This window comes from Lontra canadensis, unplaced genomic scaffold, assembly GCF_010015895.1.
Source record: "Lontra canadensis isolate GAN:19392208 unplaced genomic scaffold, GSC_riverotter_1.0 scaffold66, whole genome shotgun sequence".
Lineage (NCBI taxonomy): Eukaryota > Metazoa > Chordata > Mammalia > Carnivora > Mustelidae > Lontra > Lontra canadensis.
The window spans coordinates 2,395,691-2,419,765 of record NW_022631060.1 but is presented as its reverse complement, the minus strand read 5'-3'; the positions used below and the strand labels follow the sequence as shown (position 1 = coordinate 2,419,765).

At 59.8% G+C, this 24,075-nt stretch overlaps 1 protein-coding gene across 8 annotated transcripts; it reads left to right on the top strand.

The window, feature by feature from the left end:
* Positions 1–204: 204 nt before the first annotated feature.
* Positions 205–23,955, top strand: RAB3IL1 (RAB3A interacting protein like 1). 8 transcript variants are annotated; one of them, XM_032879215.1, is made up of 11 exons: positions 267–355; positions 14,928–15,180; positions 15,559–15,654; positions 15,751–15,828; positions 16,078–16,296; positions 17,222–17,368; positions 17,870–17,998; positions 18,094–18,206; positions 19,745–19,844; positions 22,589–22,655; positions 23,479–23,955. In XM_032879215.1, exons 2-11 carry the CDS (start codon positions 15,121–15,123, stop codon positions 23,559–23,561), a joined length of 1,092 nt encoding a protein of 363 aa, XP_032735106.1. In that variant the 5' UTR covers positions 267–355; positions 14,928–15,120; the 3' UTR covers positions 23,562–23,955. The 8 variants fall into 8 exon arrangements, with proteins under 8 accessions (XP_032735104.1, XP_032735106.1, XP_032735099.1 ...); XM_032879208.1 differs by lacking the exon at positions 267–355 and adding an exon at positions 3,522–3,760; XM_032879209.1 differs by lacking the exon at positions 267–355 and adding an exon at positions 6,354–6,405.
* The last annotated feature ends 120 nt before the right edge of the window (positions 23,956–24,075 follow it).

Sequence of the window (24,075 nt, the reverse complement as noted above, 5' to 3'; positions counted from 1 at the left end):
GGGGGGGGGGGGGGGAAGACACCCACTCCCCCTCTAGTCATATCTGCCTCTGAAGGTTTGGCTGGTTCTCAAATTCCCTTAGGTTTCTGCACTTTCCTCCTCAGGAGCTGGGAGTGGTCAAACAGGTTCCACCTCAAGGAATCCAGGCCCCCAGGCACCTTGATGGGACTCCTACACGATCTGGGCTCAAAGGAATCCCCTCCCTCCTTTCTTCACAAGTGAGCTCCAATGGTTTTATTGCTGGGAAATAGTTAAGTCTCCAAAGGCGTCCACTGGAACCTTCCACTCCCTGCCTTCAGCACCCACAATATGGTGGTGAGTCAAGTAGAGCAAAGACAATCCTCTCAATTTTAAGGTGGGTAAACTGAGGCTCAAAGTATCTTCTATATAGTTGGGTCTAGAACACGTGTGTCTTCTCAGCCTTATGCAAGGGGCTCTGGGATGCCTGAGCAGCTGTGTTGGGGAATCTGGGCAAGCTCTGGCCCCAGAGTCAGAGAGAAATGGTGCCCAAAGCCTGGTGACTGGGGCCTCCACCCCGTCCACAAGTGGGTTAGTGCTCCCAGAGGCTGGCAGCAAGTTTAGCATCCGTGCCTTCTCTTTGTGAAGCTGGAGTACCCCACTTAGGTAGATTATTTTGTCTATGTCCTCTGAGGAAGACCAAGGGTCTTGGCTCATTGGCTGGTGTATGTGTGTCTGGGGCTGGGGGTGAGGGGGAAGGAGCCTGAATAATGAGAAGAACGAGCTTAGGATCTGGAGCCCTGGGTTCTAGCCCAGCACGTTCTAGCATTCTACCCCCCAGCACGCTGTGTCACCTGGGGTGATCTCCTACTCCCTCTGGACCCCAACTGTTCTATCTGTAAAATGGAGATGGTAGTGAACGGATCGATTTCTGTTGTGGAATCTTAGCTAGCAATCTTAATGTTCTCGGAGTGCTGTCCTGGGCCCTGCCCCTCCCGGAGCCCAGACTGTCTCCAGGGCCTGACTTCACCAGGTTGGCCCCACCAAGTCTCTGACACCATCTGGCTGTTTCCATCCGCTGTCCTGTCCTCCCTGGGGCCGGAGACTGATTCCAGCTCCCCACTACCTTGGGGCTGGGCAACTGGTGGTCTTGCTCAGGCCTGGGCAGAGAGTTGTGGGGGGTGGGGGTGGGGTGGGGTGGAATGGGGAAGTGGGCTCCAGACTCATACTTGACCTCCTGAGTCTCTTGCCCTCTCCCTGGAGCCAGCATCCTTGCCCCGCCCCTCTTGAAATCCGAGCTCCGGGATCCAGGGAGGACTGTAGCTGCAAAACATTCCATCCCGTTGTCCAAACACTCTGCACAGCTGGCGGAGGGAGGGGCAGCCAGAGCCCAGCTCTCGGGGAGCCCTTGCGCTGTTGTTTTCATGGGAATGGGGGAATGGTGGAGTCCTCCCAAGGAGGGCCAGCCCTGGATCCCTAAGAGGTTCATGGGCCTGAGGACTACGGCCCACTCCTGGGCTCGCCCCAGGCCTCCCTTCCGGTGCCTGCCCCTGATGGGAAAGATCCAGGTCTGCCTGGCCAGGTGCTGCCAGTGGCCTTGTGAGCATCCTCGTGATGGACTTGGGCCCAGCGCTCTGGCGGCGGGGGAGGGGCTGCGGGAATGCTGCTGAGACAGCAAGCCGGGGAAGTGACTTGGGGAACCGCTGTTACAGGCTACAGGCGAGCAGTCCCAGGCTGGGCTGCCTCTTGGCTCTGACTCACTGCGTGACCCCAGACTGAGCCTCCAAGGCTTAGTTTCTTCATTTGCAGCAGGAGGGACTTGGGCCTCTTCTGGCTCCGATTTTTCTAAGTCACAGCCAAGGACAAGGCCCTTATAAGCTCCCCGTGAAGTCCTAGCTCTGCCTAAATGTCCAGAAAGAAGCAGTTTTTTTCTATGCCCTCCCCAGAGCAATTCTGAGTTCATTTCCTCCCTTAGGGGACAGGCTGGTGCCTGGCAGCAGGGGGCGGAGGGGTTGGGGAGTTGGCGGGGGAGGACTGGCTCTCATACACTCTGTCATCAGCCCCGCTGAGGTCCTTCCCCTCCTGCCATGTCAGGGTGATGGGGAGACCCTCCCCCCTTTTCATACTTCCTGCTTTCCATTAATTGTTTCCAGGTGGGCCCAGAGGTTGCCCCGCAGAGGAAGGTAGGGGCAAGGGAGAATTTAGCAGGGTATCAGTGAGGAGCAAAAACAGGAAGGGGGTGGGAGCAGGCCATGGAAAATTCACTGCCAGGAAGGGCCAGGACAGCATCTGGTTTGCATTAGGCTGAGAGCTTCGGAGCCCAAAGCCTGAGTGGGAGATATTGTTATCCGCGGGGCAGAGCTGGTGGGGTGTGACTTCAAGTCAGGAACCGGCAGCTTCTCCCCCACGGGAAGTCAGAGGCGGACAGGAAAGAAGAGGGAAGCCGAGGGAGAAAGGCAGAGGACACTCTCATTTTGAGGGTGGCGCACCCTTCACCAATGTCACCTGCTGTGACGTTCCCAACTTCACTAGGACAACTGTTCCCATTTTGCAGATGAGGGAACTGAGTCCCAGAGAGGCGAAGTGACTTGCCTAAGGTCACACAACCAGGGAACAGCAGAACTAGGATTAGATTTCAAGCCAAATGAGACGGGGTGGAATCTTCAAACCATCTTGGTGGGCTGAGGCTAACCATGGCCCAGACAAGGGGGTACTGAGGATTTGGGAGTGCGTGCGGGCCAGCCTCTGCCCACACAGTCACTCGGTTATTGTGGGGGTGTCCCACAGTTCTACTCGTCATGACACAAGGTGGTCACATGCCTGAGGGCTTCACCCTCAGGAAAGAAATCTATAGGGGAAGGTTTCCTGGTGGAGGGGTTATAAGCAAAGGAGAAATTTATCAGCAGGGGGTAGGATGTGCTGCAGAGGGCATTGTGGGAGGAAAGGGGTGGTATCCGGCATGTCTGGGCAGTAGCAGCTGGCCTGGGGGGGGGGGCCTTAGAGGGTGAGATTCCATATTACGGTCAGGGCAACTGAGGCACAGAGAGACTAACGTGCCCAAAGCCTCATTCCATTCAGTCTGGAATGGGGCTGTAGCCAGCTTGTCTGACATCGGGCCTTTGTGCTTAACTGCTACACCGAATTGTGTCTTTTTGTTAGTGGTTACAAGTTTTAAGGGGACATTGAGGCCAAGCTTGGGATGGGGAGGCGGCAGGTGGGGGGCCTTGCCCAAAGCCACACAACCAGTTGGTGACAGAGCCTGGGCTGGATGGGGCTTTCCACCTTGCTGACCTGGGCTGGGAGGGGACAGGCAGCTCCTCCTTTGGGCCTAATGGAAGCTGGGGCCTTGGGCATGCAGAGGAAATCTCCCATGACCCTTCAGCGAGTCTTACCTTTCCCCGGCTTGGAGCCCAGGAAGGAGGGCCCCTGGTGTCTTCTGCTGCCCGCTGAGCCACAGGAGTTAATAATTACGGGGTTTCAGGAGATAGAGGCCTGCTGGGAGGAGCCTTTCTCCCAGGCCACTGCTCCTCAGAGATAGCAAAGGTTAGCATGAGGCTCAGCCTGGGGCGGGGCTGGGGGGTGGACGGGGAGAAGGCTCTTGCCACCACCTTCCTGGCAGTCTCCAGAGGGACCCTCAAGCTGGCCCTGGCATGGATGACTCCAAGGAGCACACCAGGTGTCCTGCCCGAGGAACATGCCCCGTGTTCCTGGCACTGAGCTCGGGGGCTGTCCGCTACGCCCCATCAGTTCTGGGCCCTGCACTTGACGGGAACTTGGGAGAGGAGAACTGGGACACAGACAGGTGAGCCAGTGACCTCGGTCATGGTCAGGGAGGGGAGGGGGGGATAGCTTGCCATTTTGTAGGGGCCCTGGGGGAGGAAGGAGGAAGAACCCAGGCTCCTGACAGGGGACTGGCATGGAACTCAGAGGAATTTCATGAGCCTCCTACAAGGTCAGCGCCACGGGGTGACTCTGATTGTCTATCTTGGTGGTTGGACAGACACAGAGTCTGAGGCTCAGAGAGGGCAAGGCAAACATCCTGGGTCACATGGTGAGCGGAGGAGAGAGTGAAGTCAGAATTGGGGCCTGGGTCATCCGGGTTTGCAATTTCCTGTTCCTCATCTGCTTCCAGCCAAGACTCTGTGGTCTGGGCTGCCAGGTGGGCACGGGGATGGTGTGGAGAGGGGTGAAGGGCATTCGTTTGAGTCCCTCCTCACCTGCTGGCCAGGCCCCAGCAGGCTCCTCTTTTTGCCTGACTGCACACAGCTGCAGTTTCTAGTGAGTTCTCTAGTTTCCGGGCTGTCTTTTCAGAAAACTGGTGTAAGAGGTCACAGTCCCACCACCCCTGGCTGTGTGACATCAAGTAGGTTCCTGAACTTCTCTGAGACCAATCCTTTCAGCTGGGGAGCAGAGCGTACTGGGCTGTGGAAGGAGCTAGTGAGGCCTGGCTGTCGAAGGTCATCAGATGTATTGATGATGTATTTTTAGGTAGTAATTTGGGTATCAGTGCTCCCAGAATGGTAACCCCACATTTATCCTTGGAGGCCTCGCTTAAGTCGACTGGCCCTCCCCTGTCCTGCTAAGGACTCTTCCTCTGGGGCCTTAGCCTGGGCTGATACCACCTTTGTGCCTTATCTCCCACCAGTCTGGGTTACCATGACTTGGACCAGTCTTATCTCCTACCCAGGCTTGTGAAGTCTTGGAGGGTAAGGGCCCTGTCCTGAGCTCCTTTTGTGTCTTCTCCCACTACTCCTAAATAATGAACAGAGCAAGGACCAAGAAGAAAGCAGTTGCTTGAGGCTTATTTGGTGTAGGACTCAAGTCAACAAACATGGTGGGGACATCTGCATTGGGCCAGACCTTGGACTAGACTGGGGCAGGCAGAGAAACACTGCACGGAGAAGGAGATGGTTTCTGCCCTTGGGAAACCACAGTCTTAGAAACAGTTGCCCTGCAGAGTGAAGGGCACTGGAGGACTGGGCAGAATGATTCTGGTAAGTCAGAAGGGACGTCACAGCGGGCTGCCTAGGTTGTTCACTGCACAACATGCCAGTCAAGGGAGTGAGCGAGCAGGCATGAAATCCAGCCTGTTCTCCACTCACCAAGTTCCATACCTTGCATGGGCTGAGCCCCTCTAGGAAGGCAGTGCCATTTTTTATTTGTGACAAAGACACTGTGCACTTAGTAGAGTGTACTCTGAGTACTGGCCCTAGAAGTGGAGGTCCTTGTGAGTATGTCTCCCATCCTGCTGTCTCTCTACCATATTGGTCCCCTGGGATGACAGAGCATGTGTCTGTGCAGTTTGGATCCCCAGCCCTTATATGATCCATGGTTTGTGCTCAGATGGGATGGAAGGATGAATGGATAGATGAATGGAAGAAATGTGTGTCCCCAGTGAAGACCTGACAAATTAAGCCTGGAGTCCCAGCTCTGTGGGTCTGGAAGAGTAGTATCCTGAGTTCTGGTACCATCTGGAAGGGAACCACCTCCTTCCTCTCGGCCTCTTAGGCCTCTCTAGAGACAGAGGGTGGGAGCCCCCATCCTTGGCAAGAGAGAAGAGCTATCCTGTCACTGGATCCGGCTGCAGGCTGAAGTCGAGGCCAGCAGTCAGGGCTGAGGAACAGTGACAAAGGAGCGGAGGGATGGAGGGACAGGAAGACCAGTGGTCTGGGATTAGGTTTTACAGAGGACCTAAATCCCGACAGGTGTGCTGGTCGGGGTGCATCCCTCTACCCCCCCACCGCCAGTAGTTGCTGGGCCAAGGCAGGGAAGGGATGCGCAGGGAGTGTTCCCAACAAGAGGGGAAGGCCCTTTGCCAGGTGGGACTGGGCTGCGAGGGGGGGGGGGGGGGGGGGGGGGGACCCGGAACAAGGGGGGGGGGCCCTTTGGGGGGGGGGGGGGGGGGGGGGGGGGGGGGGGGGGGCTGGGGTTGAAGACTCGGACCAAAGGTGGGTCTTCCTTTGGGATGAGCGCTCAAGAGTAAACCCAAGAAAACTTGTTTTGGGGTCTGGCCCCTTTCCCACCCTCCAGGAACCCGCACAGAGCCCGGGGATTCCAGGGCAGGGGGGTGCGGGCCAGCGGCCGGCTGTGGGCGCCGGGGCTGTCGGCGGGCTCCGAGCGCTCGGCCGCCAAGGTTCCTGAGCAGTCGTGGCCGAGGGCTCGGGAGGCGCCGCGCCGGGGCGCCAGGGGACCAGAGAGGAGTCAGCAGCAGGGCGCGCGGGCCGCGGGCTCCTCCCCCGCTCCCGCCGCCGCACCGTCCCGGGGCGGAGGGGCGGGGCCGGGCACGTGTCCTCGGGCCACCCCCTCGGCCACGTGACCCGCCGGGAAGGGAGGGGGCCGGGGCGGGCTGGGGCCGGTGGGGGCTGCGGGCGGGCCTGACAGGCGGCGGGCGGGGACGCGGCGCGGGGCGGCGCAGGGAGCTCGCGGCGGCGCCGGGATGTGGAGCGGGTAGGTCCGCGCGCGGTCCCCTCACCGCGGCGGCCTCCGGGGCTGGGGGGTGGTGGGTGTCCCCGCCGCGTGTGCACCCGGCCGGCGGCGGAGGGGCGCCCTGCAGCACCGGGACGCGCGAGCTAACTCGCTGCGGAGGTGGAAGGACGCCCCGCGGGGAGGGGTCGGGGGTGCTCTCTTGGGTGCGGAGTGTGAAGGGTGGGCGGGGGACCTTCCCGGCGTGCGGGCGCCAACTCCTGGCTCATCTGGAGCGCGAGTGAGAAGGGGGCGGGCGGAGTGGGGGTGGCTTGCAAGCCGGAGTAAGTGTGGGGTACGCACCTGGAGGAGTACCCCCCCGCAGCCCCAGCCTGGATGAACCCTTGGAAAGCAGTGCAGTTGGAAAAGGGGGCTGGGTCTCTGCCAAGGTCGCTGGTTAGTTGATGAACCTCCATCTGGGGCTTGTGGATCAGCCGGCTCAGAGGTGTGCGGTAGGACCTCCCTGCAGTCTGAAGGAGGGCAGCACCGCCCCAGGTCCTGGTTTAGTGGCCTCAGTCCCTATTACCGATTATTGGCTCTCAGGGGTGATCCCCGTTCCTTGGCCAACGTGGTGTGGGTCCCCTGCCCTGTTCGTGCAGGAAGGCTGTGGTCTTCTCAGGGACTTGGGCAAACACTTCCTCTTCCCCATGGCCTGGAAAGGCCAGGTCCTGGAAGAGCTGTGGCCAGAGTGGGGTGGGTTGTGTTCCTGTAAAGAACTGGGCCAGCGGGGGGGTGGAGGGAGTCCCAGGACGGGGCTCTTTCCCAGCCAGAGGTGGAGAGTGAGGGCAGGCCTGCTGGAGGGAGGAGGTGGTGCCGGCTGGCTGGAGAGGTTCCTGATGCGGCTGGATCCTCTTGACTCCAAGACCCCTAGCAAAGCTTGGGCTGAGATGCTAGCGAGTAGTGGGGCTTTGTCCCCAGCAGGGGGTGCTGAGAGAAAGGGCTCCAGGTAGGGGTGAGGTGTGGAGAGGCATGCCACTTAAAGGGTGAAAGGTGAAGCAGAGCGTGTTCTTTGAAAAAGTCGTCCCCCACCCCTGAAGAAGACAGTTCAGGGAGAAAGTGGTTGTGTGGGACCTGATGGGGTTAACACAGTCTTGCGTGGGGTTAACTGTGTAACGGGCAGCCCAGTCTGGAAGAAGCTTGTGACCCCGTGTGTTGGCGGTCACCCAGCTGAAATAGTCACTGAGTTGCTGTGTGATCTTGAGAGTATGTCCTCACTTCTCTGGGTCTCTGGGTGAAATGAGTAGGTTGGGGTGGGAGGGGTTGGGGGCTGATCCATGCCCTGAGTGCCCTTCCCCAGAGGCATCCAGGTTGGGGCCAAACAAACAGGGCTGGGAGCCCAGTAGGTCCTCTTTAAGAACAGGGTAAAAAAGACTCAGGATCCTGGAGAAGACCCCCCTCCCCCCACCCCAGTCCAGCCTCCCGGCCATATTCCCAAGAGCCTTCTGGATGAACTAGGCTGCCAAGTTGACCCCCACATGATCCTCAGTATGACTCATTTCTTTTCATTTCTTTCTTTTTTTTTTTTTAGGATTTTATTTTTTTATTTGAGAGAAAGAGAGAGCTAGCATAAACAGCGGGGAGGGGCAGAGGGAGAGAGAGAGAAGCAGAACTTCCTGCTGGGCAGAGAGCTGGATGCGAGGATCCCATGATGATCCCAGGGGACCCTGGGACCATGACCTGAGCCAACGGCAGACACTTAACCGACTAACCTACCCAGGTGCCCCTATAACTCACTTCCTGTATGTACATTTAGATCCCTAGGCCCTAACCTAACCCCAGGGACTAGCCAGATATAGAGCACCTAGTAGGCGCTTTATGGAACGCATGAGGGGCAGGAGGAGGAGCTGGACACCGGGGAGCGAGAGGCCGACTTTTGGGGTTACCTTGAGCACTGCATTTTTGTGGATCTCCCCCAGTCGGATACTAGAGGCAGGGATTGAAGGATCAGAGGCCAAGCTGCCAACATCCACCGGGCGCCTCAAATCCTAGGAGCTCACCCAGACTCCAGCAGGAGCCAGAAGGGACCCTGCTCGGGGTCCTACTTGTCCATGTAAGTCTAACTGAGCTGCTTAGGCTTCTGGCCCCCAGGGACTCAGTCTGGGTAGGTGCATATTTGGTCTTTCCTTCTAGAGTATGAGGAGTCTGGGATCAGGGGTCAGTGGCCCTGGCTAAGCTGTCAGTGTCTCTGGGGCTTCCTTCCTCACCTTCCTTCCTTATCTGTAGGTGAGGGATGGTTGCCGCTAATGGTTAGGCCCTGGTGCCGGTTCACCCCACCTTGGCCGTGGACCCAAGGCTGCTCCCCTGGGGTGGGTGGCAGTGGCAGGAGCTCAGCTGGGCCCTCTTCCTTGGGACTTCTTACGCAGGAGCCCTGAATGCTGAACTCAGAGACAGTTCCCCCCAAATTGGGATGCTCCCCTCCCCATCGCCCAGAGCTTCTCATGTCCATAGTCTTGGATGCCAGGCCTGCTCTGAGAGGGGGTGAGGGCCACTTCTTGGGTCTCTGCAGCTAACACAGTGCTAGGTACTTGGGACTTGGTCAGCAAAAGCCAGAAATTGAGTTCTGGGCTAGTTTTCTCCCCTGGTCTCCATTTCCCTCTCTGATAGAGGGGGCTAATCATTACTTATCTCTAGAGAGAGCCAGGCTGGATGGACTGCTCAGGAATGAAATGAGATTCCCCTACCCTCCCAGGGATGGAGGACTGCATCTTTGGAATGAGCGGGATGCTGGGGCTGCAGACGGTCTGCGTGATCTTGAGCAGATCACTTAACTGCTCTGAGTTCTGAGGGACTGGGATTTTCAAGCTCCTGCCTGTCGGGCCTAAGTCACAGGGGTTCATAGGCTCAGACTTCATCTGGAGTATGGAAGGAAGGTGGGCCTCCTGCCTGGGAAACATTTGCGCACTTCTCCTAGCATTTGTGCACCTCTCTTCCTGGAAGCCCTCCTTGATCTAACTATCTATCCTACCCTAACTATCTATCAGACCCTCATGAGAATCCTGCTTGTCCTAGACTCTCCCCACTCTGCCCCAGATTTGTGCCCAACAGGGTGGTGGTCGGCAGGGGGCTCAGGGACGGTGCGGCTCAAATCTGTGTGGTCATGCAGATTGGGTGGGTCAGGGCTGATGGGGTGCCTAGCACATGAGAGATGCTTGCTCTGTATGTGCTGGATTTTCGAGAGGTCAGGCCCTTCTAGGACTGATCACGTGGCTGTGAGGCAGGTGCTGTACGTGCAGAGTGAGCTCCTACGCTCCCAGGCCTGGTGCTGGCTCTCCGTGGAGACCCAGGGCTGGGCTGGGCTGGGCTGGGGCTCCCACAAGTAGCGGCTTGCTCAGCCCTGTCCACCTGATTCAGGTGTTCTAGCCTTCCTGCCTTCCATCCTGCAGCCAGGTCCCCCTTGCTGGAGTGGTCCAGATTTACCTGCTGCCACTGCACCGCCCCAACCCCAGGGTCCTACTCTGCTCGCTAACCTCATGTTCTGTTCCCATGTGTGACATATAGGACACCGTTGTCCCATTCTAGAACTCTCCTTCCCATCCCTGGGGTGGCTGCTCCTCGGCCCTCCAGCTGGCTCTGTGGTCCTAGGCTCCTCTGTTACTCCTCCCCCAGTGCTTCCTCAGACTGCAGCTGCTCCCTCCTCAGCCACCTAGAGACCTGTATAGGACATGCCACTTCCCAGACGCTTTAGCTACCCCCTCTCCCTTCCCCGACAGACCCCCTCCCAGTTCCCTGTTCCCTTGGCAGGCACCATTTCATTATGTTAGTTAATTACTGTAGTTTTGTTGCTTTCCCCCCCCCCATCACCCTCTCCAGCCCCCAGTTCCTGCCATGATTCCCCCGATTCCCCCGTCAGTCTTTTGTGTGTCTGTCGCCTCCGCACATCCCTCCCGAGCCCAGGACCTGCCTGGCTTATGCAACAGCCTTGGATGGAACCCCCACCATCCCCCCCACCCCCCCCTCAGGCACTGGCTCAAACTTCCTCAAACCCCATCTGCGTCTTGCCTCACTTCTCCAAAACCACCATTCATCCCTTTCCTCCCGTCTGGATTTCTCCCGGTGACAGGTCACATGATGCAGTAGTGCCGGGACTCTGGGTTCTGTTCCCACCCTGCCTCCTCTTTGCTGCGTGTTCCGGTCAGGTCACCATCCCTCTCTGAACACCAGGCGCCTCATTGTCTGGACCTGCTCGGGGGAGCATATCCCTGCAGCGACACTGTGAGGGTTCAGAGGTGAAGTCGTAGCCCCTCTCTGTCCTCTTCGACTGGCTGGGCTTGCAGCCTGGCTTGCAGGAGCCGATGCGTGAAACCTTTGCTGGGACTCCTTGGGGCCCCTGGACAGGAGGAGTCCCTTGGCTGTCAGCCTCAGGGCTTACCGGAATGCCTGTGCGTGCAGGACCGTAAGTCTGAACGGGGCTCCTGTGCCGTGGCACTGCCCCATAGACCCGATCAGTGACAGCCACCCTGTTGGCCCCGGGCAGAGGGTGAGTGCTCCCAGTGTGCCCTCCCAGCCTCTCCCCACTCCACCCCATTTCAGAGCTTCCCTAACTAGTTCCTTCTGTCTTCTCTAATGAACCCATCATGCCCATTAACACAGGGATCTTTAGTTCAAAGAGGTGACCTGGGTGCCGGCCACCAGACCAGTGGAGAGAGATTGAAGGGCAGAGAGACTCATGGCAGGTGGGTGGGCTGGAGATGGAAAGAGTATGCCGGATCCTCGTCAGGCCCTTCTGGCCCAGTGGGGATTACTGGGACCATTGGATCCAGGGGTCCTCATTCTCAGCTTGCCTTTTTTTTGTGGATGGGGACAAAAGCCCTGCTGGCCCTTCTAGGGCAGGACTGGGGGGTGAGCATTGTGGTTGCTGCTCCCCGCCCCCCATGTGTGTTTCCTGGGGAAGTGACCCAGTGGGGCCTTTCCTGTCTAAACTGTCATGGGCTCTAGACAGCAGAGCCTGCTTCAGGATGGGGGATGTTGGGTGCTCCCACTTTCCTCTGACCTTGACTCTTACTGTCTCCTGCCTCTAATCTCTTCCCAGTGGCCGTGGGTCCTGTAACGGGCCCTCCCTGGAGCATATGCTGGACTCTGGACTCTGTTTCTGCAGGGAATGGGGGCTGAAAAGGCTCGGGCTGAGGGCCGTGGACCTGGACTGAGGGGGGGGGAGGGGGTGCGGGGCAGAAGAACTGAAGTAGTAGCCCATGCTCATCCAAGGAGGGAGTTCCCCAGCCCCGCGGGCATTCACATCGAGGTTTTCCAGCCCCTGATCTGGGATGCTGAGTATGTGAAAATAGAGGGTTCTGGCTTGGGCTGGACCTACGGGGCCGGGGGTCCCTCCTTTCTCTGAAATTTCTGAGTTGCCTCACAGCTCTGAAGCGTGAGGGGAGGGCCTACAGATTCAAGCTTCCCTCCCAGTACAGGGAGACCCCATCTTTCCTGAACCTCTGGCCCAGGCGTTGGGCAGTTGGTAATGTCCGTGCAGTCCTTTCTTCCCACGCTTTGCTGCCATCAGGATTTTCAAGTTGGGATTTTACACTGGGGAGGGGATGTGGGGAGGCCATCATTTCCTCTGGCTGCAAAATTGGGCTCATCCTTCCCAGCAGTGGGCTGAAGTGAGAGCCTGTTGGGAAAATGATGGAGGACCGTCTGGCCGTAACCCCAGCCATGACCTTGGGACCAACAGGAGAGTTAGTGACCACTCTGGTGGTCTTCATGGGAGGGGCTGGAGGTCTTTTTCTCCTCAGCGGGGGCGCGGGTGATGTCTGGGGTGGTCCTTATAGAGGAAAAGACACCAGGGCTGGGTGTCTAAAACCTGGGATCCTGCCCTATGTCCCGTGCCATCCCTGCTGGTCGCCCCCCTCCTTGGCCCACAGTTCTTGTTCGTCTTGTTGAAGCAGGCAGTCCCTGAGTTGGGGTCTGCTGCCCCTGGCTAGCCCAAGTGACGAGGGCCATCCTCTCTCACCCGAGGAAATGGCCCTGGGCCCCAGGCCTCCAGATTCTCAGCCAGAAGACCTCCCTGGGCCTATGGTTTGGGCTGCAGGACCCAGAGCCTGGGCAGGCACAGCAGTGTGGCTGTAGACGGCCCCGTCTTTCCTGGGTGCTGGATCCCGTGACTTCTTCACCTGGTTCTTAGTCCACCTCCTCCAGGCTTTTACTCCCGTCCCACAGGTGGTTTCAGAGAATTGCAGTGACATTCCCAGGGTCTGGTGTGGACCCCAGCTCAGAGCCTGGTGTGGACCCTGGCCCGGCCCGACCCTGGCCCGGCCCGACTCTGGCCTCTGCTCTCAGCCTCAGCTACCCCCAGCCCCGGCCTGCCCTCCTGGGGGGCAGTTTCTGGGCTGGAGCAGAATCTGAGAAGTCAGTCGGGCCAGAATTGGGTCAGATTTCCCTGCTGCCGCCAAGGAGGAGTCTCCAGACCCTGCCTGAGCCTCGCAGCCCTGGGTCCTGAAGCAGATGCCCTGACTGTGCCCTCACACCACCCCCTACTGGCCAGGGAGGCACTTTGGGCCTGGACTGTAGAAGTCCCTGCTGTCTGGCCAGCAGCGCCTCTGAGCAGCCCTGTGAGCCTGGGCCGGTTCTGCTCTTCTCTGAGACCCCATCCCTTGTCTGTAGGACGGGGACTGTCCCATGAATGCTGCTGAGAGCTATAAATGAGAAGACAGGCACATAGTAGCCCAGGGGGCTTCTGGCCCAGGGTGAGGCCCCCAGGTGCAGACCCCAGCCCAGGGCTGCCATACCACTGCCACAGCCCCTGCTCACGCCTTGGGGACCCCTTGCCAAGAGGAGAGGACCACTCCCCCCACACACAAAGGTATTAGGAAGGATCCCTGTCCGGCATAGTCACTGTTGATGGAGTGATAGATGTGTTTTCCCACTTTATCTGTCAGAGCCCCGGGTCCCTGCCAGGCAGGACCCAGCCAAGCAACCATGAGGCCACACACTGTGCCGGTCCCAAAGCAGAAGGCAGGCCGGGCTGGGCGCAGGCATGGGGCCACGTGAAAAAGGGTTGGGAATAGGCTCGTTGCTAGGGGTCCTCTGGGTCCCCAGCAACTTTGTGCTACCTGGAAGGAACCGGAGCTCAGGGGCTGCTTGGTGACTGTCTCAGAGTCCGGATGACAGGGAGGAGGGACCGATCCCCAGTCTTGCCTTTCACGCTTGTGCCTGAGTTAGCCTGAGTCCCATGACCCCTTGGCCCTGGCTTTCCTCCCTCCTGTGTGGGCCCCGGGAGCCCCCTCCCCTCCGCTTCCCCACCCCCTCATCACGGCCCCAAAGCTGCTGGCTCAGGGGCCCGCCAGCTTCTGCTGAGTGAGCGAGTCCGGAGGTGCTGTCTTGGCACAAACCGCTGCTGGGCCCCGAGCCCCCTCCCTTCCTGCCTCCCTCCCTCTGCAGGGTCTCTTGCAGGGTGGAGGGTGTGGATGGATGGGGGGGCACGGAGGCTGCTGGCCACAGCACTACCTCTAGGGTCTTTGACTTCAGGGAGAGAAGGGTCCTGAGGCCCAGAGACGGGTGTTTGCCTGAGGTCGTCACAGGGCAGAGCAGCGGAGAGCCGGGACTGACCCCCACAAGGCTCGGGGAGCAGGAAGACAGTCTGCCTTGCCTGGGCTGTGTGGCAGAATCTTCCTTCCTCAGCTCTGTGGGTCCTGGCTGGGTCCTTCCTCTCCTGCCCACCCCGAGTGGGATATAATTTGCATAAAATTTGCATTAACAGCAGCCAAGAAGGCTGTTCCCATTTAAGTGCCTCCCGTGTGCAGAGGGTTTTTTTCTTTAAATTTTATTTTTTATTAACATATAATGTATTATTAGCCCCAGGGGTACAGGTCTGTGAATCGTCAGGCTTACGCTTCACAGCACTCACCGTAGCACATACCCTCCCAGTGTCCACAACCCCATCACCCGTGTGCAGAGGTTTTTGTTTTAAGATTTTATTTATTTATTTGAGAAAGAGTCCCCTGCTAAGAGCACAAGTGAGGGGAGGGGCCAAAGGAGAGGGAGAAGCAAGTCACCCACTGAGCAGGGAGCTAGACTGGGGGCTGGATCCCTAGACCCCGGGATAAGGGTCTGAGCCCACGGCAGATGGTTATGACTGAGCCACCCAGGTGCCCCCTGTGTGCTAAGGTTTTATGCACATCAGATCCACTGGGTGACCCCAGAGGTAGGGCCCAAAGGACTGTCCCCACTTTGTAGAAATGGAGACTCAGATTCTCAGCACTGACGCATTTACAGTCTCCTGCTGGACAAACCCGAACTGAGCGCCTACTGTATACCAGGCCCAGCCCTAGGCTCTAGGCCTGAGAGGGTGGTTGTCAGTGAGGAGGGCGCCCTGACCTGGCCCCCAGGAGACCCCGCGTTTGGTCCCTCTGTCTGTGGGACAGCCCGGTGACAGCCTCATGGGTAGTGTACATGTTTTATAGATGGGCCCAGACCAAGCCCCGAGTGGCAGGCATGTGGCTCAGGGTCGGTCCCTCGGCTCAGTTCTGGGTCTCAGGACCCCCACCTTGGACTTGCTGTTTGCCCCGCAGCCAGCCCCACCCAGACGAGGGCCACCCGCCGCCCCTCGAAGCTGTCCCAGTCCCCTGGAAGAGCGTGGGCCCCTGCAGAAGCCACAGGGAGTCCCCAGGAGGCCTGGCGGAGAGCCCTGGAGGGGAGGAGGCCCAAGGTGAGGAGGGCCCCGCGGCCGCCCAGCTGGACGTGTTGCGCCTGCGAAGCTCTTCCATGGAGATCCGGGAGAAGGGCTCCGAGTTCCTGAAGGATGAGCTGCACAAAGCCCAGAAGGTGGGGCTCCGAGGGTGGCGGGGACAAGGGGCCCTCCTGGAGGGGGCCGTGGGCTCTCCCTGAGCACCCGCACGGAGGCCGTGCCGAGCATGAGGGCAGCACAGAGGAGAAACCAGTTCTGGTGACTTCTGAAGGATTTCCAGCCGTTGGACTGCTCTGATGGCCCGTTCTGAGCTCTCAGAGAGGCCGACGGTTGGGGTTTCGACATCACGCTGCAGCCAAGTGGGAAATGCATCCTAAGCTGTAGAGTGACAGGAAGGGAGGCTGGGGCTCCGAGGCCCGCGGAAGAGGACCCTGGCAGTGGAGCCCGATTGGGGGGCCTGGGTCCCCTCCCACCCCGCATGTCAGGCCGACAGCCGCCCTCCCTGGACCCCGCAGGAGCTGAAGCTGAAGGACGAGGAGTGCGAGCGGCTGTCCAAGGTGCGGGAGCAGCTGGAAGGGGAGCTGGAGGAGCTGACGGCCAGCCTGTTCGAGGTACTGCGGCCGGCCTGCCGGGGGCCGGGTGGGGAACGGGTCCGCCGGCCGCACGCTGGCCCCTCACCGCTCACGCACAGCCTGCCTTCTTCCCAGGAAGCCCATAAGATGGTGCGGGAAGCCAATATGAAGCAGGCGGCGTCAGAAAAGCAGCTGAAGGAGGCGCGGGGCAAGGTGAGGCCCGGCCAGCTCCCAGACAGGTGCATCTCACAGACCCCTGGCATATGGCGAGCTTCAGTTTCCCCATCTGTAAGATGGGTGTCTCAGTCCCCACCTCAAAGGCTGTTCCAGGGGTAATGGGGCAGGGGGCTTAGGTCCTAGTCACCACTGGGACAGGCCGTCCTGAGCCGGGGTGGCCGGCGGCTGGCAGCAGCGGTGACATTAGCCCTGGACTGGGCTTGACGGCCACCTCTTCCTGGCCAGATCGACATGCTACAGGCGGAGGTGACCGCCTTGAAGACGCTGGTCCTCACGTCCACACCAGCCTCCCCCAACCGCGAGCTCCACCCGCAGCTGCTCAGCCCCAGCAAGGCCGGACCCCGCAAGGGCCACTTACGTCATAAGAGCACCAGCAACACCCTCTGCCCTGCTGTGTGCCCCGCAGCTGGACACACTCTCATCCCGGACAAGGAGGGCAAAGAGGTGAGGGGTCACAGGCGGCCAGCAGACACAGGCGACAGGCGGTGTCCGGCATCAGCACGCCATGGGGGCCCATAGGGAGACCTGACGCCTTGCAGTGTGACCTGGAGCCTGTCCTGCCATCTCTGGGCCTCGGTGTCCTCTGTCTGGGAGGGCTGGGCAGCCTTTTTGTGATACAAGGTTTGGCCCTCAGGCTCTGGGTGCAGTGCGGGTACCCCTCACATCTCCCATGAGGGCCTGCTAGCCCGTCCACACCCCACCAAGCTGTAGGTGGTATTCTGGGCACCTGAGGCTGGCCTGGGGCCTGAGGGCCTTGCCTGGGCTGGGGGAAGATGGGGGAGTTCTTCGGGAAGACACCTTCCCTGGACCTAGGGAGGCCACTGCTGGGCCTCTGGGGACAGGCTGCTCGGGCCCTACATGTCCGCAGCCCTGAGGTCCAGTTTGTGACATCCCTTGACTCGAGGGTCCTCAGCACCTTCTGGCGAGGGTACCTAGACAGGCAGAGCCTTTGAGAGCTGTCCCTGCACCCCCCCCAGCCTCAGCTGGGGTCTTTGGTCCAGGCTGGGCAGTGGTGTCCTTGGCCATGGGTTCCTGGACACATGAAGGCCCCTGCCAGAGCCTCACCTTCCTCACATAAGTAGGGCCTCCTGGGGCCATGGGAACTGACAAGCCCAGGTGTCAGGAGCTCAGCTCCGGGCCGCACCCAGCATGCCTTACAAGGGCCACGTGGGACTCGGGGTCCTGTGGTCTCTGACACCAAGGCATCCCCCAGCTCCATCCTGCCCCGTCTCTGGGGTTTCCAGGGAGGGGATGCCAAGCAGGCCTTGCCCCCACTTCCGAGTTCTCAGCTTCTGACCGTAACACTAACATCTCCTTCCTCCCGTCTGTCTCTGTGCACCTGTCTGTCTGTCTGCCCCGCCCCTCCCAGCCCGGGCTGCCCCCACTCCTCTCCCTGCTCCTCTGCGTGGTCCCCAGCAAAGCTGTTCACCTCACCTACGAGCCGGCCTGGCAGCTCCTGCCTGGGGAGCCGCCTGCGGCCCCCACCTCCACTACCTCTCTCTCCTTTTCCCGACAGGTAATGGCTGGGGAGAGGGGCCGCCCCTCTGCCGCTACCACGCCCGGCCTCACTCACACCGCATGCGCCCAGGGTGACCAGTCCGTCGTCTCCACCCCCTCCCCCGCAGTTGGTGGCCCCATGTGTGTTCTCTCTGTGTGCATGTGTCTGTGTGCGGGGGGGACCTGCGGGGCCCATCTTCAGCTTTTCCTCCTCCAGGAGGCAGAGGGTCTTCGGGACGAGGCCCTGGACCCAAGTCTGTGACCCTGTAGAACCAGGAAGCTAAAAGCACACCTAGCTATGGAAGTTTGGGTTCTGAGCCCCTGGGGGCAAAGGGAAGGAGGCACTTCATCCTTAGAGCTCTGCTGCCCTGCTTGGGCCCCTGGGGACAGACCCACTGGCAGGCCTGCCCTTCAACCTTCCTGGTCCCCACCTCCTTCAGCTCCACCTGTCCCTGCCACGGGGGGGGGGGGGGCCCTCCAGCACCTTGACTGGCCCCCTCTGGCTCACCCTCCCCCACAGGTGGACACCACCCTGTTTGCAGAGTTCCAGGCCTGGCGGGAGTCACCCACCCTGGACAAGACCTGCCCCTTCCTCGAAAGGGTGTACCGGGAGGACGTGGGCCCCTGTCTGGACTTCACCATGCAGGAGGTGCGGTGGGGCGGAGGGCGGCCGGCCCCGGGGCCCAGCCCTGCAGCCCGAGGCCAGCCGCTCATGGCCTGGCCTGCCGCCCTGCTTTGTCGCAGCTCTCGGCGCTGGTCCGGGCCGCCGTGGAGGACAACACGCTCACCATTGAGCCCGTGGCTGTGCAGACACCGCCCACGGTGAAGGTGGCCACGGTTGAGTGTGGCAGCACCAAGTAAGCTTAGCGCCCTTCACCCTCTGCTGCCTGCTTGAGAAGGCCACGCCTAGCCTCGTGCTTTGCCCGGGGGTAACCAGGGACTGAGCCTCAGCCTGTCTCCAGGGGTCCTGGGGTGGGACCCAGGGCGGGAGTGTGGCGCTCAGGCCCGGCTGGGGAGGAGCGCAGAGGCACGCTGGCTGACCTCAGGCAGGGCAAGGAGGCAAGGTTGGCACAAATTCCTGCCTCTAGTCATAGATTCCCGTCCCCTACCTCCAGGCCCTCCCGGGAGTCTCCCTCTTCCTGGCTGGCCTGCCAGGCATCCCTCTCCCACCCCTACCCTCTCTCCCACAGTGGGTTCTGGGCCCCAACTGCCATGTAAATGATGTCAGCTCTTCACTCTCCTTGTGCTGATAAATAACCAGGCTGCCCTTGGCTTCTCGTCCTTCCTGCGGCTCAGCTGCCATCGAGCAGGGCTCGCAGCAGAACCAGATAGCCAGGGTAGAGCAGGGGGCAGAGGCGGGGAGCCCTTGACTTCAGCAGCCCAGGGTTCGACCTGCCAAGGAAGCCCCACAGGGTGAGCCTTGTCACACAGGGGTACCTTTAAGCCAGGTTTTGAAGGACGAACAGCCGTTTGCCAAGTAGGGAAGGGCCCTTCAGGCAGAGGGAATAAAGGAGCGAAGATACGAGAAGCCAGGGTGTTAATGGAAACATCACGGGGTTTCTGAGCAGAGTGATGGGGTGGGGAGGGAGATAGGGCTGAGACTGCAAAGTGTTCGAGGTCAGAGTGTAAAGGGTCTTGGATGAAGTTTGGGCTTTGACTCACTAGGCCAACATTTCATAGTCATCAATAGATGTTTCCTAAAAAGAGGGCTGCCAGGTCCAATCAGAGTCACAGTAAACATGGAGGCAACAAAGGCACTGATAAGTCCCGCAGCCCAGGTGCCTACTTGACCTTCCTCTGCTCCAGAGTCTCCATAATGGTTTCCTGGGCAGTAGGAAAGGAGTGGGGAAAGATGATGGGCTAGATGTGGGCTTTGGAGGAGACCCTGGCTGTAAGGTGGAGAAGGGGAGAGGGGAGGCAAGGGGCTGGTTGAAGGAGCTGAGGGGATTCAAGCCAAAAGCCCTGCTGGCACGACCTAGCCCGAGGACCTGGTGACCAAGTGGAGGAGACAGTGGACTCCTGTTTAGTTGGGGAGGATGGGACTGAGTCTGAGGGCCCCAGTAAAGTAGGGGGTGTTTTGAGGGGCTTTAGTGAGTGGAGCTTTGGTATACCTTACATGAAGTGCACTGAGCTCTCCTGCCCCCTAGGGGCAAGGTGAGGGGTTCAGGGGTGAGATCCAACATAGGTCAAAGATCTCTCCCAGGGACTTCTGAGGCTGCTGCCTCCTTCCCTGGCTCCTGGGAAAGCTGGGGTTCAGGGAGAGGATGCCAGGCCCTACCCACAGGTCCGTTTGCCTCTCCCTTTCTTGGTGCATCCTTCTGCCTGCCATCCTCCCTGCGTGAGCTGGGTGGGCGAGCCCCCACCAGCCACCACAGCCCCCTCTGCTTTCCCCTAGTACCTGTGCCCTGAGTGGTCTGGCTCGTGCCTGTCGCCACCGAATCCGGCTTGGGGACTCTGAGAGCCACTACTACATCTCGCCATCCTCCCGGGCCAGGGTGAGTCATCCAGTGGGAGGGTCTTGGGCTTCCTAGGGGCACCCTGGGCTGGGACTCAGGGCCCCAGGCCTAGGAGCCCAACCTTGATCTGCAGAACAGGGCACAGACTCAGAGAGGTGCAGAGACTGACTAAGGCCACACAGCCAAGACTGGTGAATTAGTTTGTCTTTACTACAGAACCAATTACCATAAACTTAGTGGCTTAAAATCACCTCCTTTTATTATTATGGTCTCCCTGGGGCAAGAGTCAGCACAGCTTAGCTGGGTGTCCAGCTCAGGGGCTGCAGTCAAGGAATAGGCTAGCGGCCTCCTTTCTGGAAATAGTGGTCCTCTTCTGAGGTCCCATGGCTGTTGGCAGGACCCAGTCCCTCAGGCTGGGGGCAGGGAGGACTGAGGTGCCTCTTTGCTTGCCGAAACCTAATCATGGGAGTGACATTAGGATTCAGGTTTAAATTCCAGGCTCCTACCTCCCAGCTCAGGCTCTGGCCCCAGACTTTTGAGAAGGTGCTGAGGTCTCTCTGTTACTCGAGCCTGCCCATAGTGGAGGGTGCCATGAGGCCTCCGGGAATCCCAGCTCCCATCCTCACCTGCCAAGTGGCCCAGCCTGGGTCAGGGGACCTCACCAAGCTGGGGGATAAAGGAGAGAACCATCTCTTGTCCTTGACCTATTAGAGGCTGTTCAAAGGGATCGAAGGGGGCAGATGGCCCCGTTGCTGGGCAGCTTGTCTGGGCCCAACGAACTTCCACAGGGTGCCCAGTGTGTCATCTGAGTGCATCCCACAGCAGCAAGCTGAGGTCCGTTTGCTGAGGGGAGTCTGTGCCGTAGAAAGGAGGGGCATGACCTGGACCTGGGGCATCCCCATTCTGAGCCCGGTCCGCCTTCCCTGCAGCCTCCGCCCTGCATCTCTGTGCCCAGAGCCCTTTCCAGTGGCCTTTTTTTGGATCCCCACCAGGACTCCATAGAAGGAGCCTCTCCAGCCATTCTGTGCCTGGCAAAACCATATCCATAGATGTAAAAACTAAAAAAGCACTATAGAACTTTGTTTCTTCCAGGCCTGTGTGTCTCTGCCTTGGGCAGAATTGGGATGGGAGATGAAACAGTGTGAAATCTTAGGAAGGAGTCCCCACCTCAGAGAGACCAAGGCATATGGCATCCATAGGGAAAAGAGGTTTCCATCCCCGAAGCATAGCCCTGGGGAGAGAACCCCACTGCTCCCGGCCCCTCCTTGCTCACCAGCCTGCGGTGGGGGCCCACTGGCTGCTGGGAAACTCCGTGGCCGGGCACACAGGCCTCTCCAGTACCAGTCTCTGCCCCACCTCCTCATAGCCCCTCCTGAGCCACATGGGCTAGGTCCCCTGACTGGGGCGCCCCTCTCTCACGCTGGCCTGGGCCACCAAGCTTCTCCACATGCTTTGTCCTCCTGGCAAGGATTTCTGTGTGTTTGAGGGTCCCCTCCCTGTAACTCTGGACCCCCCGGGCCCCCACACACTTGGCGTCCCTCCCCTGGAACCGTGGGCATTGAGTAGGTACAGTTTTGGCCACAGCTGCTGGCCACCTTCTGTCCTGTCTCCAGTTGGGTTACCTAAAAGCTGAGCCTGAGATGAGGATTTTACACCATTCTTAGGAGGAGTGAGGGAAGTAGAATGCGGGGATGAGGAAGTGGAAGAGGGCATAGCCTCGGCTGGAGTCTGGCTGCAGCCTGATCCTTGGGACCTCTGCAGCCCAGGGGGAGTTCTGCCCGGAGGCAAGGGAGCTGGCCTTTTTTACACCAGTCATTGCCTGTGGTTTGCCAGGTTAGGGGGTACAGAGGGGCACCCATGAGCTCTTAGTGGCCGACACTCTCAGCCGTGGGGAGAAGGGTGCCAGCAGCACCCTTTCTTGCAGTAGGAGAGTCTTTGTGGAAGGGCCCTCATCTGAGCCAACTTAGGGTCTGCGGTGCCTAGTACAGGGTGTGGCATGGAGCAGGCCTCAGGCCAGGTGAGGGGCTTCAGGCCTGGGGATGCAGGGCAGCCCCGTGAGCAGCTTCTGATCCCCCTGCCTATCCTGGCATTACCAGGACCACCAGGCCAAGGCCTCACGGCCAGGTCCTTGAGCCCCTGGGGCAGGCAGGTCCCTCAGGATGAGCGTGAATTCTACCACAGGCCTCCTGGTTTCACCTTCCAGTTCAGCCACTTACTGTCTTCGTGGCCTCTATAATTGTGGTCCAGTAGCTTTGTTCTTAGTCTCTCTGTTTTCCCCGTGTGTAAAATGGGGACGATAAGCATGTCTGCCTCACGGGATGCTTGTGCTAGGTGAAATGTTAGTTGCTGCTTGTTTTTTTTTTTTTTTTAATTGGGAGGAGTACTAATACCGCTGTTTGTAATTAAATTTTATTTATGTATTTTTTAAAAGACTTGATTGACTTACTTGAAAGAGGGAGAGAGAGAAAGAGTACAGGAGCGGGGGGAGGGGCAGACGGAAGGGAAGAAGCAGACTCTCCCGCTGAGCAGGGAGCCCGATTCGGGGCTCGATCCTGGGACCCCAAGGCTATGAGTGAGCTGAAGGCAGACACTTAACCAACCGAGCCACCCAGGCACCCGAGTAGTAAAATTTTAGAGCCCAGCCCTGTTCAGCTCAGAGAGCATTATCTGGCTCTGATGGGATGTGGGGTTTCCCGCTCTGGTCTCTGGTCTGCCCTGGCTTTGGGGGGGGGACCCCTTTTGTGAAGGCTGGCGGGTCACAGCCTCCCTGCTTCTGCCCCCAGATCACCGCGGTGTGCAACTTCTTCACTTATATCCGCTATATCCAGCAAGGCCTGGTGCGGCAGGAAGGTGAGCGCCCCCTGGTGGCCGGCGGTGCTGGCCCATGGGAGGGAGCGGGCGGGCCTGCAGCGGTGTTGGGGGTGGACCTAGGTGCTTTGTGGCCCAGACAGAGGACAGAGGGGAGGACTCTGCCAGCCTCTGCCAGGTCCCGCTGCCTTCTCCCACCCAGAAACTTCTCCCAGGCCCCGGGGCTCGAGGGGACTGCTCCCTGTTACCGGCCTGGCATTGGAAGCCCTCCACGATGGGGTGGGTGTCCCTTGTAGATCTCCTCCTCCCCACTGGGGGTACACCTCATAGTCATTTGACACCAGCTGCTGTGTCCCACTTCACCCTTGCCCGCCCGGCAGGTCCTCCATCCACCTGTTGTCCCCTCTGCCCCTGTTCTGCAAGGCCTAGCATCCTGCTTCTCCACCAGACTTGCCCATTTGGAGTCTGAGCCTCTCTTCCCCAGCTCAGGTGTCAAGGCCTTGGAGGGGACCTCGGACTGACCCCTGGCTCTGCTGATCACTCAGGGTCTCCGAGCCCCTAGGGAGACAGGGTTGGGAAGCGTATGGAGCCCAGCAAATGCATGGCGGTGTGTTTGTGCACGTTGGTGTCGGGCCATGGCCATGGCCCCCAGCGTGGCGGGGTAGGGTGTGTTCAGCACTCAAGTGCGCAAGGCTTCCGTGTGGAGCCTTAGAGAGGTCAGGGCACCACTGAGGTCATCTCTGCTGGGGGACTGGGGAGCCCTGGGTGCCTGCCAGCTGCCCTGCCCAAAGCCAGGGGAGAGGGGCCAGGCCATCTGCTCGAGGGGACCCTGTCCCTGAGCTGTCCATCTTCTTTCCACCTGCAGCCGAGCCGATGTTTTGGGAGATCATGAGGCTGCGGAAGGAGATGTCGCTGGCCAAGCTCGGCTTCTTCCCCCAGGAGGCCTAGGGCATGGTCCGGGGCCTAGAGGGGGGCTCTGAGCAGCAGCCGACACCTGCCTGGGAAGACAGGGTGCTGGAGCCGGCCCTGAGCCAGAAGCTGAACCAGACGGACGAATGGCCAGGCCGTGGACGCCTTGCTGAGCTAGTCCCAGACCTTCATCCCGGGACAGACAGGAGCTCGTGAGCGGACCCTTGTCTTCACAGACACCAGGAGACTTTCAAGAAAGCACCAAAGACCAAGGAGCTTGGACCTATACTTGGGCTCAGCCCTTGGGCGGAGGCGTCTGGGGCAGGTCTGGGAGCTGCTGCTTGCAGGTGCCTTGTTGCTGCCACGTCCTCAGAACGGGGCCTGACACCCACCTGGGCGGCCTGACCTCCAGGGTATTCCTGCCCACCCCCCCCCCCCCACCACCCTGCAACCCGCCTCTGGTCCCAATCCCTGGGCCACCAGCACCCCCTGGTGGCCACCCCTCACCTATTCCCGGGCATCCTCCCTGGACTGGCCCCAGAGGGCCCTCTGC